The 14,635-nt window shown below is 39.8% G+C and overlaps 2 protein-coding genes across 2 annotated transcripts; both read right to left on the reverse strand.

The window, feature by feature from the left end:
- Nucleotides 1-777: 777 nt before the first annotated feature.
- LOC135171971 (ribosome biogenesis protein BRX1 homolog) lies at nucleotides 778-2,925 on the reverse strand. Its single transcript, XM_064138384.1, has 3 exons — nucleotides 2,713-2,925; nucleotides 1,979-2,255; nucleotides 778-1,797 (listed from the first exon to the last, which is right to left on the reverse strand). Exons 1-3 carry the CDS (start codon nucleotides 2,830-2,832, stop codon nucleotides 1,313-1,315), a joined length of 882 nt encoding a protein of 293 aa, XP_063994454.1. The 5' UTR covers nucleotides 2,833-2,925; the 3' UTR covers nucleotides 778-1,312.
- Nucleotides 2,926-13,152: 10,227 nt separating this feature from the next.
- On the reverse strand, nucleotides 13,153-14,615 carry LOC135171972 (ribosome biogenesis protein BRX1 homolog). The gene is made up of 2 exons (XM_064138385.1): nucleotides 14,354-14,615; nucleotides 13,153-14,172 (listed from the first exon to the last, which is right to left on the reverse strand). Exons 1-2 carry the CDS (start codon nucleotides 14,556-14,558, stop codon nucleotides 13,688-13,690), a joined length of 690 nt encoding a protein of 229 aa, XP_063994455.1. The 5' UTR covers nucleotides 14,559-14,615; the 3' UTR covers nucleotides 13,153-13,687.
- Nucleotides 14,616-14,635: the final 20 nt, after the last annotated feature.

Below are 14,635 nucleotides of genomic sequence, written 5' to 3' on the forward strand. Positions count from 1 at the left end.
TGATATCGAAATTGAATTAAAAAACTGGACAGAGATGCAAATAAAAGTGTAATTTAGAGTCGAAAGAAAAAGAAATATTTTGAAAAATCACAATCTCGAATTGTATACATGAGACGATCTAATAGTGCAGTCAGACTTTATTGAAAAGGAATAAGAAACTATGTAAATAATGATGTTTAACGACCATGAAACATTGTTCAAGTTCCAATTCACCTTTTTTTTCTATCATAAGAAACTTTGGTTTTTGATTATCTCAACGTGGAAAAGAAAGTAATACATTTGTGTTTCCTTTTTTTAAGAAGCATCCAACGATAGTAAACCACTTGCGTTAATTTTTTTTTTTTTTTTAGGCTTACCTGAGTGTATTTTTTATTATATATTTTGTGAGAGTGTAATGCCATTTCGATAAAAGGAAACTGGGCAGAAGTTGTCCCTGGAGTAATTAACAAATTGGCTGAAACTAAATACACCGAAAAATTTAAAAATTTCAATTTCATTCACTTCATATTTTTCCTCATATCCTGGAACTGCCATATCAAAGAATTGAGCTTGATCATAAAGTATTAATGAAAAAGCAAAAGTTTTAATGAAACGGAGAAACTTAAATTCAAACAGAATATTGACGGAAAATTCGTGAATAACAAAAAAATCTACCTGTATATTATATCATCGTAAATGAAACGAAGCGAGGATCAAAGTAATTGATTTAATGAGTAAATGAAAATAATTGAAGTGACGGAGAGGTAATGAGAATGGAGCAAAATGATATATCATTAATTTAGAGGTTTAAAAGTATAATAGAATTCAGTATATGTACAGTATTTGTAAAACATGTTTATAATTTGTATGGAAAAATAAATAATTGATATAAAATCATCCTTGTATTGTAATTTTCATTACGATGCAGAAGGAAATCACCCGTCCGCTATCTATATATGAAACTTTCTGTCGCCGCCGGCCGCCAGAATCGACGGTGGCGCCTCCCACCGCCGGGATCATTACTAATATTGACGTGAACTTCTACTAAGTCGATTCCTCGTTGACCGAAACCGTCGACAAGTACCTCGGGACGCCATGCGTGACGCTGTGTGCCGTTGGCTACTCATTAATGACAATTAACTATGTCATTTAGACAGGTCGTTTGACAGTCGTTAGTCGGTGATTGTCAGACTACTTTTATCGTTTGTGATTGTCAGACTCCAACAAACGAATCCTACACCCAAAAATTGAAAAAAACTATTTGGGGACATAAAAATGGCGTTGAGTGGCGCGTCCGGGGATTGCCCCGGAGTGGGGCCTTCACCAATGGTTCTCATTTAAATATGTCATCCAATGGATTAAACGCATACGAGACCTCAGGCTTGTGCGCCTTCTGTGCCGTCTTCTGCTCGAGCCTATTTATATACTTTCCACCAGCTTTCTTATTGACGGCTTGACGATACTTCGCTGGAGAGATGTAAAAGTAGTTGTCCCAGAGGGTTTCTCCCCCGAAACTCCCGGCGAATATTTTCACTGGATTTAAAATAAATCTGGGACCTATTTCTGCTAATCCTCCATCTTCAGTCAGGATCTGGTAGTTTCTGAAGTATATCCTGTTGTCCAGGACGCTGAATGTGTAGATGTGGTCGAAGAAGGGCTTGCTTTTGGGGTGGTGGTTGGGCACACCAAATATCTGGGTGAACAACTCTCGCAGGAGGGCGTAGTGAGGATTTTTTGAAAAGTTCTCATCGAAGGAGAGAATTGGACGTGATCCCTTTAGGCAATTGCCTGTCACTTTCATTTCTCCCATTGTGTAAACTGTGAAAATTGATAGTTTAAATAAATTTGAACGTTTCAAAAAGTTAATGAATTAAAATGAGAAAATGAAAAAAAAAAAAGCAAAAAATCAAAACCTCATTGGAAAATAGAAATTCAAAGATTAGGACAGAAGTAGGAAATAAATTTGAAAAGACAATATGGAATTGCCAGATTAACTTACTATTCTCAACCAAAAATTTGGCAGAGGGACCACTTTTGACATTTGAAAACCACATGTAGAGATCTCTCTTCCTCCTCCCTTCGAATAAAACCGCCTTGTTACAATTTTTGGCTTCGCAAATCTCGTTCACCACCTGGAGGTTCTTCTGCCTTTCCATTTTAGCTTCTGTTCGATGATGAGGCATGAGTGACTTCAAATCCTCCATCAAGTGACGGTCTCGATGATTTATCCCTCTGGACGCGAAGACCAAGACCCTTTGTCGGTTCGTCCATTTTTCCTGGAAGTAAAGAGGTGGATGAAACAGAGTGACCTTAGTTCGCTCAGCGTTATCTGCTGAATGAACCACGGAATTTGAATACATCAGATCTCAGTTTTGAGTTTTTGAAATAAAAAAATTTGTTTTCATTTCAATGATATTTTCACTCCACTGGTGTCGAGTTATAAACGATTGACAATTATCCGTTTCTCTTGCTGTATCTATCAGGAGTATGGAAGAAAGTCAACAGTTTGGATTTTATATCAGGACAACGCACTTGCATCATAAGCTCTACAATAAATTGTATGATTACATAGAAATCCTATACACTCGTCTGTTGTTTTTGTTGCATTATTAATGAATGTTCCATCGATCTCTCAAGAGATGAATTTAGATCGAACAAAAAAACTCAATTCCAATCTTTTCTTCTTCTGAATAATATTCCAATAATGACATCGAAATGACATGAACAACCAACCCTTTTAACTGGTGGCTCATCTGACGACCTCTTAGCAGGAAGGACTTCTCCCTCGTCCTTAGGTATTCCTTGCTTCACATTTTCCATTTCCCTTTTCCGTTTCAGTGACTTGTTTGTCATTTTTCAATGAAAAAAAATACTCAACACTTCTAACACAATACGATTGATGTTCTGCACGTGGAGGACTTAGGATTTAGGTTAGGTTTAGGTGAACGCCTGGCGGGGAGAAAATGGCGACATGCAGACCCTAGGGTCCCCACAGTGTTAGAGAAAAATGGAGGCGGGAAAGAATAAAACTAGAGTATGAAATTAACAAATTCTTTCTTACCTTTTAATCAAGATCTAAAATACAATATTTGAAAAAACGATGACTAGCACGCATTCGTAAATCCCTTTGTCATCTTACAAAAGTACTAAATCAATACAATATTTTGTTTTTCTATTCAATATTGTAAACGCTAAGCACCGTACGAATGTAAATAGCAATTTCATTTCGTCGTTTTTTTTTTAAGGGAATAAATGTAACAATTGTGATGGCTATTTCGTTGATTTTTATGCTTATTATTTCCAAACGGTTTCTTCAAATTCAGTCGATGAATTATTACATTTAAAACTGAAGATTCAACAAATACTGAAATTTAACATAAAGGAAAATTTTCCACTTGGCTTTGTATGCTTTTTTTTCAATTCATTATAACGATAAATAAGTAATTCAATAGGTTAATTGATCCAATGATGATCTACATTGGATCATACTGGAGGAAGACGAATGCAATATGGCGGAACACGCTGAGGTGCCAAAAATTCTAGGAGATCTCTTGCAAAGAGGATAGACCAAAGTAGTGGCTCAGTTCTGTGGGTTTAACTGACGCCAGTTTCTCCACGTTACCGACACGATTTCACCCCCGAGCAGCCCCCTGACACTCAGCCAAACTACTGTCCCCGCTAATGAAGCCATCGAGGTGGCGTTACACGACTTAACGGTAGGCCGCGCCATTACAGCATCGTTCAAACAGCGATGTTGTTTCTCGGAGTCATTCACGATAATTATGGGCAAGACAATAATGGCAAGATATTATTTTGTGTATAATAATTTATTGATAAATACATCGTTGAATTGTCATGTTTTTGATAGTTTCGCCATTTTGTTCTTTTCTTGAACAAAAAAGGCCGAGGCCGAGGGGTCTGTCCCTCGGGTGGTTTGTCCTTTTGAATTGACTCTAGATTGATACTATTAATAGAGATCGGGTTCAAGGTAGGTTGATGAGGTTTGTCAGGATGTTCTTGGTGATTTCCTGCGTCGGTGGAGGCTGAACACCCGCCTGAGTCCGGAGCCCACTTCTTGGAGCATGTTTCCACGGCTCGCAGGTCGAATCGTTCAGTGGCTCCACGTTTCACTCCCCTGCCCAGTTCCTGAAGCGGTGACCCGGAGGAATTCACCGTTAGCGAACAGGAGGATGGAACAGAGCGATCTCGCTGGAGTGAAGTCGATGTATCTTCTTCATTTTTTCCCTGCTGATTGGCTGTCGTCGTCATTGTCGATATGAAGGATGAGTGATTTTATATTATGTGTTTTCAAGGGTTTGTCCACGATCTCATTACAACTAGGTACAATGATCCCGCGCACCAGGAATAAAGTACCGACTGATTTTTCAATATTATGAAAGTCCTGTTCTCCACTTGAAAGCTCATCCTCATTGAGTTTTGGAAGGGGTGACTCACCTGCGCAGGTGAGCATCCCTTTCAAATCCCTGGGATAAGAGGTTTCAGACTCTACATTTTCCGTCCAATAGGTGTGGGTTTCAGGTAAGGTATATTTGTCAAGAGGGTTGCGGGACAGGGCATCGGCATTGGAATTTATTTTTCCAGGCTTGTAAATGGTGGTATGGTCGTATTCATTCAAGCGAATTTTCCAGCGCATTAATTTAGATGTAGGGTCCTTGGTGTTGTGGAGCCAAACCAGTGGGCGATGGTCCGTGATAAGGGTAAATTGGTGGCCATATAGATAGGGTGGAAAATGTTCTACTGCGAAAATGATAGCCAAAAGCTCCTTTTCAGTGGTAGAGTACCTCGTTTCCGTCTCACTCAAAGTCCTGGACGCGTAGGCAATTGGAAGGTCTTTACCTACAGGACCTTGACTGAGTACAGCCCCTATCGTGTAATTTGAGACATCAGTTGTAACGAGAAATGATTCTGTGAATTTCGGGTATTGAAGTAGGGGTACAGAGCAAAGGATGTCGCATAGTTTTTGAAAAACATCTTTTGCTGAATTATCCCAGACAAAAGCGTTTTGTTTTTTCAACAGGCGGGTGAGTGGTTTGGCGATTCGAGCCATATCTTTACTGAAACGCCTGTAATAACCGACGAGGCCAAGCAATTGTTTTATGTTTTTCCTAGTTTTGGGGATGGGGAAATTTTTAATAGCTTTTATTTTTCCCGGATCAGGTTTTACACCTTGGTCTGTGATTTGATGACCTAAGTAAATTAATTCTTTTCGAAGGAAATGGCATTTTTCAGGTTGAAGAGTTAAACCTGCGTCTCGAAGACGTGCCATTAGCGATTTCAATTTACGAGCGTGTTCTTCCAAGGAAGTCGCATAGACAACGATATCGTCCATGTAGACAAAAAGCTCAATTTCTTGAAGGCCTCATAGCACCATGTCCATCATGCACTGGAATGTAGCTGGAGCGGTTTTGAGTCCAAAAGGCATTTTATTAAATTCGAAGAATCCAAAGGGGGTTGAGAAAGCCGTTTTATGCCGCGATTTGACATCCATAGGGATTTGATGAAATCCCGAGGCCAAGTCTAGTGTACTGAAATATTTTGCTGAGCCTAATTGATCTAGAATATCTGTGATGTTGGAAAGGGGGTACGCATCACTAATTGTTTTCTCCTTTAGTGCTCTATAGTCAATGAGCATTCGCCATCGTGGTTTACCGAAAGCATTGGCTTTCTTGGGAACTACCCAAACAGGTGAATTGTAAGGGGATGTTGATGGGGATACGACATTATTTTCTGATAAGCTATCTACTTGTTTCCTGATTTCCTCTCTATGCATAGAGAGGAAGCGGAATGGTTTTGTATTGACCGGGATTTCATCAGTGGTGAACAATGTATGTTTTGCATAGTTTCTCGAGCCTAATTTCTCACCTGGCAAGTAGAACTGATAACGAAATTGAAAGTTAACTTTGAGGACACTTGTTTTTTCCTCCTCATCTAGATTTGACAATTCTAGTGATTTTACCAATTTGGAAATTCTGTTGGCAGTATTTTTGGACTGTGTTTTAAATGTGTCATTAATAGGAGCTTCTTTTGAGGCAGGTGGTGCAGTCTCAAAGTTTTCTAATTTTGCAGCGGGTATAGTGAGAGCGGCGTGATTAGTGGTGCAGTTGATTACATAGGATTTTGCTATTCCTACGTTTTGTTCTACTAAAACTTCGGCTAAAAAGACTCTCGGCCCGGAGTTTATCCTCGGCATAGATCCTGATTGCATTTGTAAGTTTTCGATCGGAATATTGACCAATAGTTTTGTTCGAGGTGGTAATTCTAGGGAGACGTGAGGCTTTGATTTCAAAGGTTTACTCTCGAGAAAAAATTCTTTATCACCAAAGCTAAGAATGTTAGGATAGTTTTTTCTGAGAAATATCGCGGCTTCTTGTTCTTCCAAAAACTCAATTCCGAGAATTCCATCTTGTATTATGGGAAATTTATTGTTAATTACTTGAAATTTAATTTCAAGGCCTTCTATTGGAATTACGATTTGTTCTTCAGTAGTGAGAATACCTGAGCCGATCCCTATTACTTCGTATTTAATATTAGAATCGATAATGGCTTTTGAGTTCACCACTTCCCTCTTGTTTAAATTTAATTGTGATCCGATATCAATTAGAAAATTGGAGGAATTTCTAACGAATTTGATATCATTTAGTGAGATTGAAGGGAGTTTTTTTAATTCCGTCGGCTTTAGTGTACTCGTGGTGCCCCGTTTCCGCTGGGGTGAAATCACGTGGGTAACGTGGAGTGCCTGGCGTCACTCAAACCCCCAGAACGGAGCCTCTACTTTAGTCTATCCTCTTTGGATGAGATGAAGCTACCAGTTACTAAAAGTAGAAATACATTACAGTGCTACAACGAGTGTTCCTTGATAATTTTAATTCAGATTTTATCGCTTATCGCTCCTTATTTCTCCAAATGGTGCTAACTATTCCAACCTTCCTCCTCCTACAGAAATGAGATATCCTCCCCATCAACCCTCTTTCGACCTTTCTCAGGTCCTTGACCAAATTAGAAGCTTCCTCGATCTCTTCCTCCATAAACTCGCTGCTTTAGTTGAAAGTTTTGGCCGCACCAACAAAGTCGCCCACATCTCTAACCTATATCAACCGTTCTCGCAGACCACCCCCACTTCAAACCTCCCTTCCTCTTCCCTGTCCGCCCCGGCGAACTTTACAACCTCAACTAATTCTGCCTGCCCTGGACTCAAAATCTTGCAATGGAATGCCCGCAGTCTTAGACCAAAGCTAGGTGACCTCCAAAATATTGCCTTCAACTATGATGTCATTATCCTTTCTGAAACCTGGCTCAAACCCTCTCATCCTCACACCGCCCTCCGCGGCTTTTATCTCTACAGAGATGACCTTCTAAACCAACAGGGGGGTGGCATTGCCATCGCGATCAAAGAATCTATACGCTTCACCCGAATTCCTAACCTTAACCTCATCTCCCCAAACCTCCACGTCATTGGCATTAATATCTCCTCCAAAGATGGACCCCTAGCTATCTTCTCTCTTTACAAAAACCCCCACGCCAGAGTTCACTCCTCAAAATGGTCTCAACTTTTCTCCAAATCCGCCAATGCCCACGCTTCCATCATAGCTAGGGACTTCAACTCCCACTCAGAGGCTTGGGGTAGCTCCCATTCCTGTCCCCCTGGCTCTGAACTCCTAGAAGCTCTTGCGAACTCCAATCTCTTACCCGTGAACGATGGCTCTCTCACCCGAATCACTCCCCCCAACTCGCCCCCCTCATGCCTTGACCTCACTCTATCATCCCCCAATATAGCTCTCCAATCTTCTTGGCATGTTCTTAAAGACCACATGGGTAGCGACCACTACCCCATTGCCACTCTTCTGAACGTTCCTCCCGACAAATTCAAACGTTTTTCCTACAAAATCAACCACTCCAAGGTAGATTAGGATGCCTTCCAAGACTACCGTGAAGCTAATGAAAACCTCATTAACAATACTCCAAATTCCATGTCCCCCAACTCAAATACGAATCCTTAATTGACGTCATTATGTTAGCAATCCAAGTCTCGTCTCCAAAACCCAAGGACTCGTCTAAATACTTCAACAAAAGTAACCGCAGATCCTCTCCCCCAGCTCCCTGGTGGAACGAAAACTGCTCACATGCCGTCACCCTCAGAAGGAAGGACACATCCCTTTTCAGAAAAGCCATTTGTCTAGACCACTACATTGCGATGAAAAACCAATCTGCCCTTACCAAACTCACCCTCAGAAAAGAAAAATTAAAAGGCTGGTCCACATTTTGTGAATCCCTAAGTAGAGACACCCCCATTAACCTAGTCTGGCAAAAAATCAAGTAGTTCAAAAACCGCAAGGCATACACCTCCACAAATTTTCCTCATCAAGACAATGAATCTGCCGATCAAATGCGGCATTTCATCTTCGACTTCTGTCCCAAACTCCCGCCCAACTACATCCCCCCCCCTCGCCCCCCTTCCAAAGCAACACCTTTCTTCAAAAAGAGTTCAGCCCACATGAACTCAAACATGCTCTCTCCGCTACTAAAAACACCTCTTTTCCAGGCCTGGATAAAATCGACTAGTTTCTTTTGTAAAAAATCCCTAACTCCTACAAAAACTGTCTTCTAGACATCTTCAACTCCCTCCTTAACTCCGGCCAATTTCCAGATTCTTGGACAAAATTGTTAGTATTCCTTCTCCCCAAAAATACCCCGGGCAAATTTCGTTCCATATCCCTTGCTTCCTGCACCGTGAAACTTCTCGGAAAATTAATAGCCAACCGCCTCATGTGGTGGCTAGAAACTGAACAAGTTCTGCCCAATAATCACTTCGGTTTCAGAAAACTCCGATCCTGCGCTGACAACCTCTCTATCTTAAGCACCGAAATCCTTACAGTTTTCGCATCCAACCAATTCACTGCATGTGTCTTCATCGACATAAAGGGAGCATTTGACAACGTCAACCCCCTCACTTTATACAATGACCTAGCCTGTATAGGAATACCCCAAAAATTAGCTGACTTCGTCTACTTCCTACTAGCTTTCCGCCAACTCTACTTCGTGACACAAGGTGAGCTCAACGGCCCCTACCCTATTTAACATTTATACTTCTTTCCTACCCCAACTTCACCAGTTCCAGGCTGAATCTATCGCCTTCGCCGACGACCTCGTAATCTTTTCTCGCAACTCCAACCTCTCCTCTTGTTTGGAATCTGTAGAAGAAGCAACCAATTCCATAGCCAATCATCAATCTGCCAGAAACCTTGAAATCTCCCCTGAAAAATCTCACCTAATCATCTTTTCTAAAAAACACTTCATCCCTTCCGACCACCACATCTCTATCAACGACACTCTCATTCAAGCCAAAGAAACCACCAAATTTCTTGGGGTCACCTTGGATTTCCGGTTCTCCTTCTCCCCTCACATCTCAGCCTTAACCAGTAAATGTACCAAAGTTATTTCACTCATCAAATCCCTCAGAAAAACCTGGTATCGGGCACACCCCAATAATCTCATCACCTTCTACAGAGGTCTAATTCGGAGCTCCATAGAATATGACAGTCACATTCTTCGGTACTCAAACTTCTCTCACTTCGACAAACTCAACAAGCTTCAATACAAAGCCCTCCGTTTTGCTATTGGTCTTAGAAATTCTACCCCCACGAACGTTATCCTTGCTGAAGCTGCTGAACCCCCTCTAAATCTACGTCATTTCCCAACTTTCGAATAGGTATATGGCTAAATGTTTCTCCCAATCACTCCATCCTGCTCTCGACATGCTCGCCTCCCTACACTCGATTCTTTCTAGGAAAAACTCCAACATCCATAACATAAAAACTGATTTCCCCATTTACCGCTCGTACACCAAACTCTTACAGCACAAGCACCGAATTCACTCCCACTCCCTAGCTAACCCTTACCAATTTCCGTTCTCTCTCATCAATTCCCCGCCTCTAATCAACACTTCCATTGGCCATTCTTTAAAGAATGCCAAAAACATAACTACCACCCTGTCTGATGAGTTATCTAAGAACAATTTTGACCTCCACACTCAAATTTACACTGATGGGTCGAAAACACGTGAGGGCTCCTATGTGGCCTTTGCAGTCGTTGTCCCCTCTAAAGATACCGTCATCAAACACAAGATAACTTCTTATGCCTCGATTTTTACAGCGAAAGCCCTAGCCTTATTAACTTCCCTCCAAACCATTGATTCCCTTAAAATCGAATGCTCCGTTATCCTCTCAGACTCCCTCAGCGTTCTGACAGCCCTATCCCATCTTTCAAACCAAAAATCTTCCTCTCACATAGTCTATGAAATCCTCAAACTCTACTCAAATCTCTCCCTCAATGGATACCACATCTCTCTCATCTGGATTCCCTCCCACGCGGGAATCCCAGGCAATGAATTAGCTGATCGTCACGCCAAAGAGGCCACTACCAACGGCATCTTTCATAACACCTGCATCCCCCACTCTGACTTCAGAGAATCTTTCTCGAGGAGCCTGAAAGCCAAAACCGCCAAACTCCTCAGAACCCAAAGCATCCGTAAAGGCTCCCTCTACTTTAAACACTTCTACAAAGGTTTTCACCCACCCCCCTGGTTCCACTCCTTAGGTATTGACAGACCCCAAATCTCCTCAATCTCTAGAATGAGATCCAACCATTTCAACCTCAACGACAGCCTCTTCCGCAAAAATATAGTCAACTCTCCACTCTGTAAATGTCACCTTCCCGAAACCCTATCACATATTTTCTGGTTCTGAACACACCCCCTTTGTGAAAGCCCTGAAAAAGTTAAAAATTTCCTCATTCAACATCCTAAAGCTCATCTCTCACCCAAGCACCAAAGTTGCCTTCCTCATTCACAACTACTTAAAATCTATCCACAAATCAGTCTAACCATTGTATCTGAAATGGGTAGAAAGAAATGCCATCGGTCTCTTCGAAGTAATCTTTCATCAGCAAAGACAATTCAGCAAATTAATCGCAGGGAGGTTAATCAGCATTGGGAAAGGTTACTCAGATGTGACTATTCTAAAGTGCCAATTGTTTACTCTATCAGTATTTTTAATAGTTCAATCATTGAGAGAGGTCGAAGACATTTAGATGAATCAATGGAGAAAACTTGTCTCCCAGAAAATTTGAGTTTATTAGTTTTTTACATCTCTTGGCAAAGTTTCTCATCCCTAAGATCTTGTGACAATGCTCTCCACGCTCATTGTACTGCTATTCTCATTAACCATTTGTTGAATTTCAAGTATGCAACGATCCTACATACACCACGAGACTATGGGAAAGTTATCTGGAAATTTTCTCGATTTATGGAAAAGATTCAGCGCCTCGAAGAGATGAAGACAACGCCAACAACACCACGTGCATCAGCGATACAGCAGTTTGTCGAGTGGTTGCAAAGTCATGGAGCGAAAATTGAAGGTGTCAGCATCACTGAATTTGCAGGCTTCGCAGGACCTTGGGATCAGAGCTGACAAAGATTATCATGCGAATGAACTGGTATGGGAGATTCCTAGAGAAGTCATTTTTAGTATTGAGACTGCTGCTCCAGAACTATCTTCCATCATGAATGACCAATTAATCAAAACATGCCACAAGTCGCCCTGGCTATTGCTCTCCTGGTAGAAAAGCACAAGGATAGTTCGAAGTGGAAACCTTATCAGGACATATACTTTTAGGAATACATTAAGATTAATTATTGTATTGTTACTGTAAACTAACTTTTATGAAACAAGTGGCAATGTATTTTGATCTCTCTTTAATCAGAAAATAGATTCTTTTTTATTCAGGGCCAGACGATGATAGAGTGAATTATTGCAATTATTTGTCTTCAATGGTTGTTTTCCATTCGCCTGAATAAGAAAGGACAATTTTTATTTGATCGATAATTAATTAAATTACGATTGAAGAATGATAAATTGTCAGCTTTTGTACTTCTTAGTTATTGTTATATTTTTCGTATCAATTGAGTGCAGCTATTTTTTATACAAAAAATTAATCATTTGAAAAATTAAAAAATTATTTCAGTTCAAACTACAATCGTTGAAATGTCACTGGAGTTGAAAAAAAATTGTCTATATGAAATATATTGAAAAAATTTAGAGTTCTCACTGGTATTTAGACGATTGTAAAAATTAGTATAAAAAATGTTGATGATAAAAAAAACATCTTCCATCTTTCATTGTAATTCGACGATAATCGATGGCAGAAGTACATGAAAATGAAAATGTGAATGAGCACCGAGACGAATATTATTAACAGTAATGGGTAATGATTTAAAAAAATAAGTGAATTACATTTATAAGAAAAAAAAGTTTATGAAAATATATATTTATCTATGTCTTCTGTGAAGATAGAAAATAGTACTCTCTCACTCTATATTGATGATATCGAAATTGAATTAAAAAACTGGACAGAGATGCAAATAAAAGTGTAATTTAGAGTCGAAAGAAAAAGAAATATTTTGAAAAATCACAATCTCGAATTGTATACATGAGACGATCTAATAGTGCAGTCAGACTTTATTGAAAAGGAATAAGAAACTATGTAAATAATGATGTTTAACGACCATGAAACATTGTTCAAGTTCCAATTCACCTTTTTTTTCTATCATAAGAAACTTTGGTTTTTGATTATCTCAACGTGGAAAAGAAAGTAATACATTTGTGTTTCCTTTTTTTAAGAAGCATCCAACGATAGTAAACCACTTGCGTTAATTTTTTTTTTTTTTTTAGGCTTACCTGAGTGTATTTTTTATTATATATTTTGTGAGAGTGTAATGCCATTTCGATAAAAGGAAACTGGGCAGAAGTTGTCCCTGGAGTAATTAACAAATTGGCTGAAACTAAATACACCGAAAAATTTAAAAATTTCAATTTCATTCACTTCATATTTTTCCTCATATCCTGGAACTGCCATATCAAAGAATTGAGCTTGATCATAAAGTATTAATGAAAAAGCAAAAGTTTTAATGAAACGGAGAAACTTAAATTCAAACAGAATATTGACGGAAAATTCGTGAATAACAAAAAAATCTACCTGTATATTATATCATCGTAAATGAAACGAAGCGAGGATCAAAGTAATTGATTTAATGAGTAAATGAAAATAATTGAAGTGACGGAGAGGTAATGAGAATGGAGCAAAATGATATATCATTAATTTAGAGGTTTAAAAGTATAATAGAATTCAGTATATGTACAGTATTTGTAAAACATGTTTATAATTTGTATGGAAAAATAAATAATTGATATAAAATCATCCTTGTATTGTAATTTTCATTACGATGCAGAAGGAAATCACCCGTCCGCTATCTATATATGAAACTTTCTGTCGCCGCCGGCCGCCAGAATCGACGGTGGCGCCTCCCACCGCCGGGATCATTACTAATATTGACGTGAACTTCTACTAAGTCGATTCCTCGTTGACCGAAACCGTCGACAAGTACCTCGGGACGCCATGCGTGACGCTGTGTGCCGTTGGCTACTCATTAATGACAATTAACTATGTCATTTAGACAGGTCGTTTGACAGTCGTTAGTCGGTGATTGTCAGACTACTTTTATCGTTTGTGATTGTCAGACTCCAACAAACGAATCCTACACCCAAAAATTGAAAAAAACTATTTGGGGACATAAAAATGGCGTTGAGTGGCGCGTCCGGGGATTGCCCCGGAGTGGGGCCTTCACCAATGGTTCTCATTTAAATATGTCATCCAATGGATTAAACGCATACGAGACCTCAGGCTTGTGCGCCTTCTGTGCCGTCTTCTGCTCGAGCCTATTTATATACTTTCCACCAGCTTTCTTATTGACGGCTTGACGATACTTCGCTGGAGAGATGTAAAAGTAGTTGTCCCAGAGGGTTTCTCCCCCGAAACTCCCGGCGAATATTTTCACTGGATTTAAAATAAATCTGGGACCTATTTCTGCTAATCCTCCATCTTCAGTCAGGATCTGGTAGTTTCTGAAGTATATCCTGTTGTCCAGGACGCTGAATGTGTAGATGTGGTCGAAGAAGGGCTTGCTTTTGGGGTGGTGGTTGGGCACACCAAATATCTGGGTGAACAACTCTCGCAGGAGGGCGTAGTGAGGATTTTTTGAAAAGTTCTCATCGAAGGAGAGAATTGGACGTGATCCCTTTAGGCAATTGCCTGTCACTTTCATTTCTCCCATTGTGTAAACTGTGAAAATTGATAGTTTAAATAAATTTGAACGTTTCAAAAAGTTAATGAATTAAAATGAGAAAATGAAAAAAAAAAAAGCAAAAAATCAAAACCTCATTGGAAAATAGAAATTCAAAGATTAGGACAGAAGTAGGAAATAAATTTGAAAAGACAATATGGAATTGCCAGATTAACTTACTATTCTCAACCAAAAATTTGGCAGAGGGACCACTTTTGACATTTGAAAACCACATGTAGAGATCTCTCTTCCTCCTCCCTTCGAATAAAACCGCCTTGTTACAATTTTTGGCTTCGCAAATCTCGTTCACCACCTGGAGGTTCTTCTGCCTTTCCATTTTAGCTTCTGTTCGATGATGAGGCATGAGTGACTTCAAATCCTCCATCAAGTGACGGTCTCGATGATTTATCCCTCTGGACGCGAAGACCAAGACCCTTTGTCGGTTCGTATCACACGTGAGTG

The sequence above is a fragment of the Diachasmimorpha longicaudata genome, unplaced genomic scaffold, assembly GCF_034640455.1.
Source record: "Diachasmimorpha longicaudata isolate KC_UGA_2023 unplaced genomic scaffold, iyDiaLong2 ctg00000132.1, whole genome shotgun sequence".
Taxonomy (NCBI): Eukaryota; Metazoa; Arthropoda; class Insecta; order Hymenoptera; family Braconidae; genus Diachasmimorpha; species Diachasmimorpha longicaudata.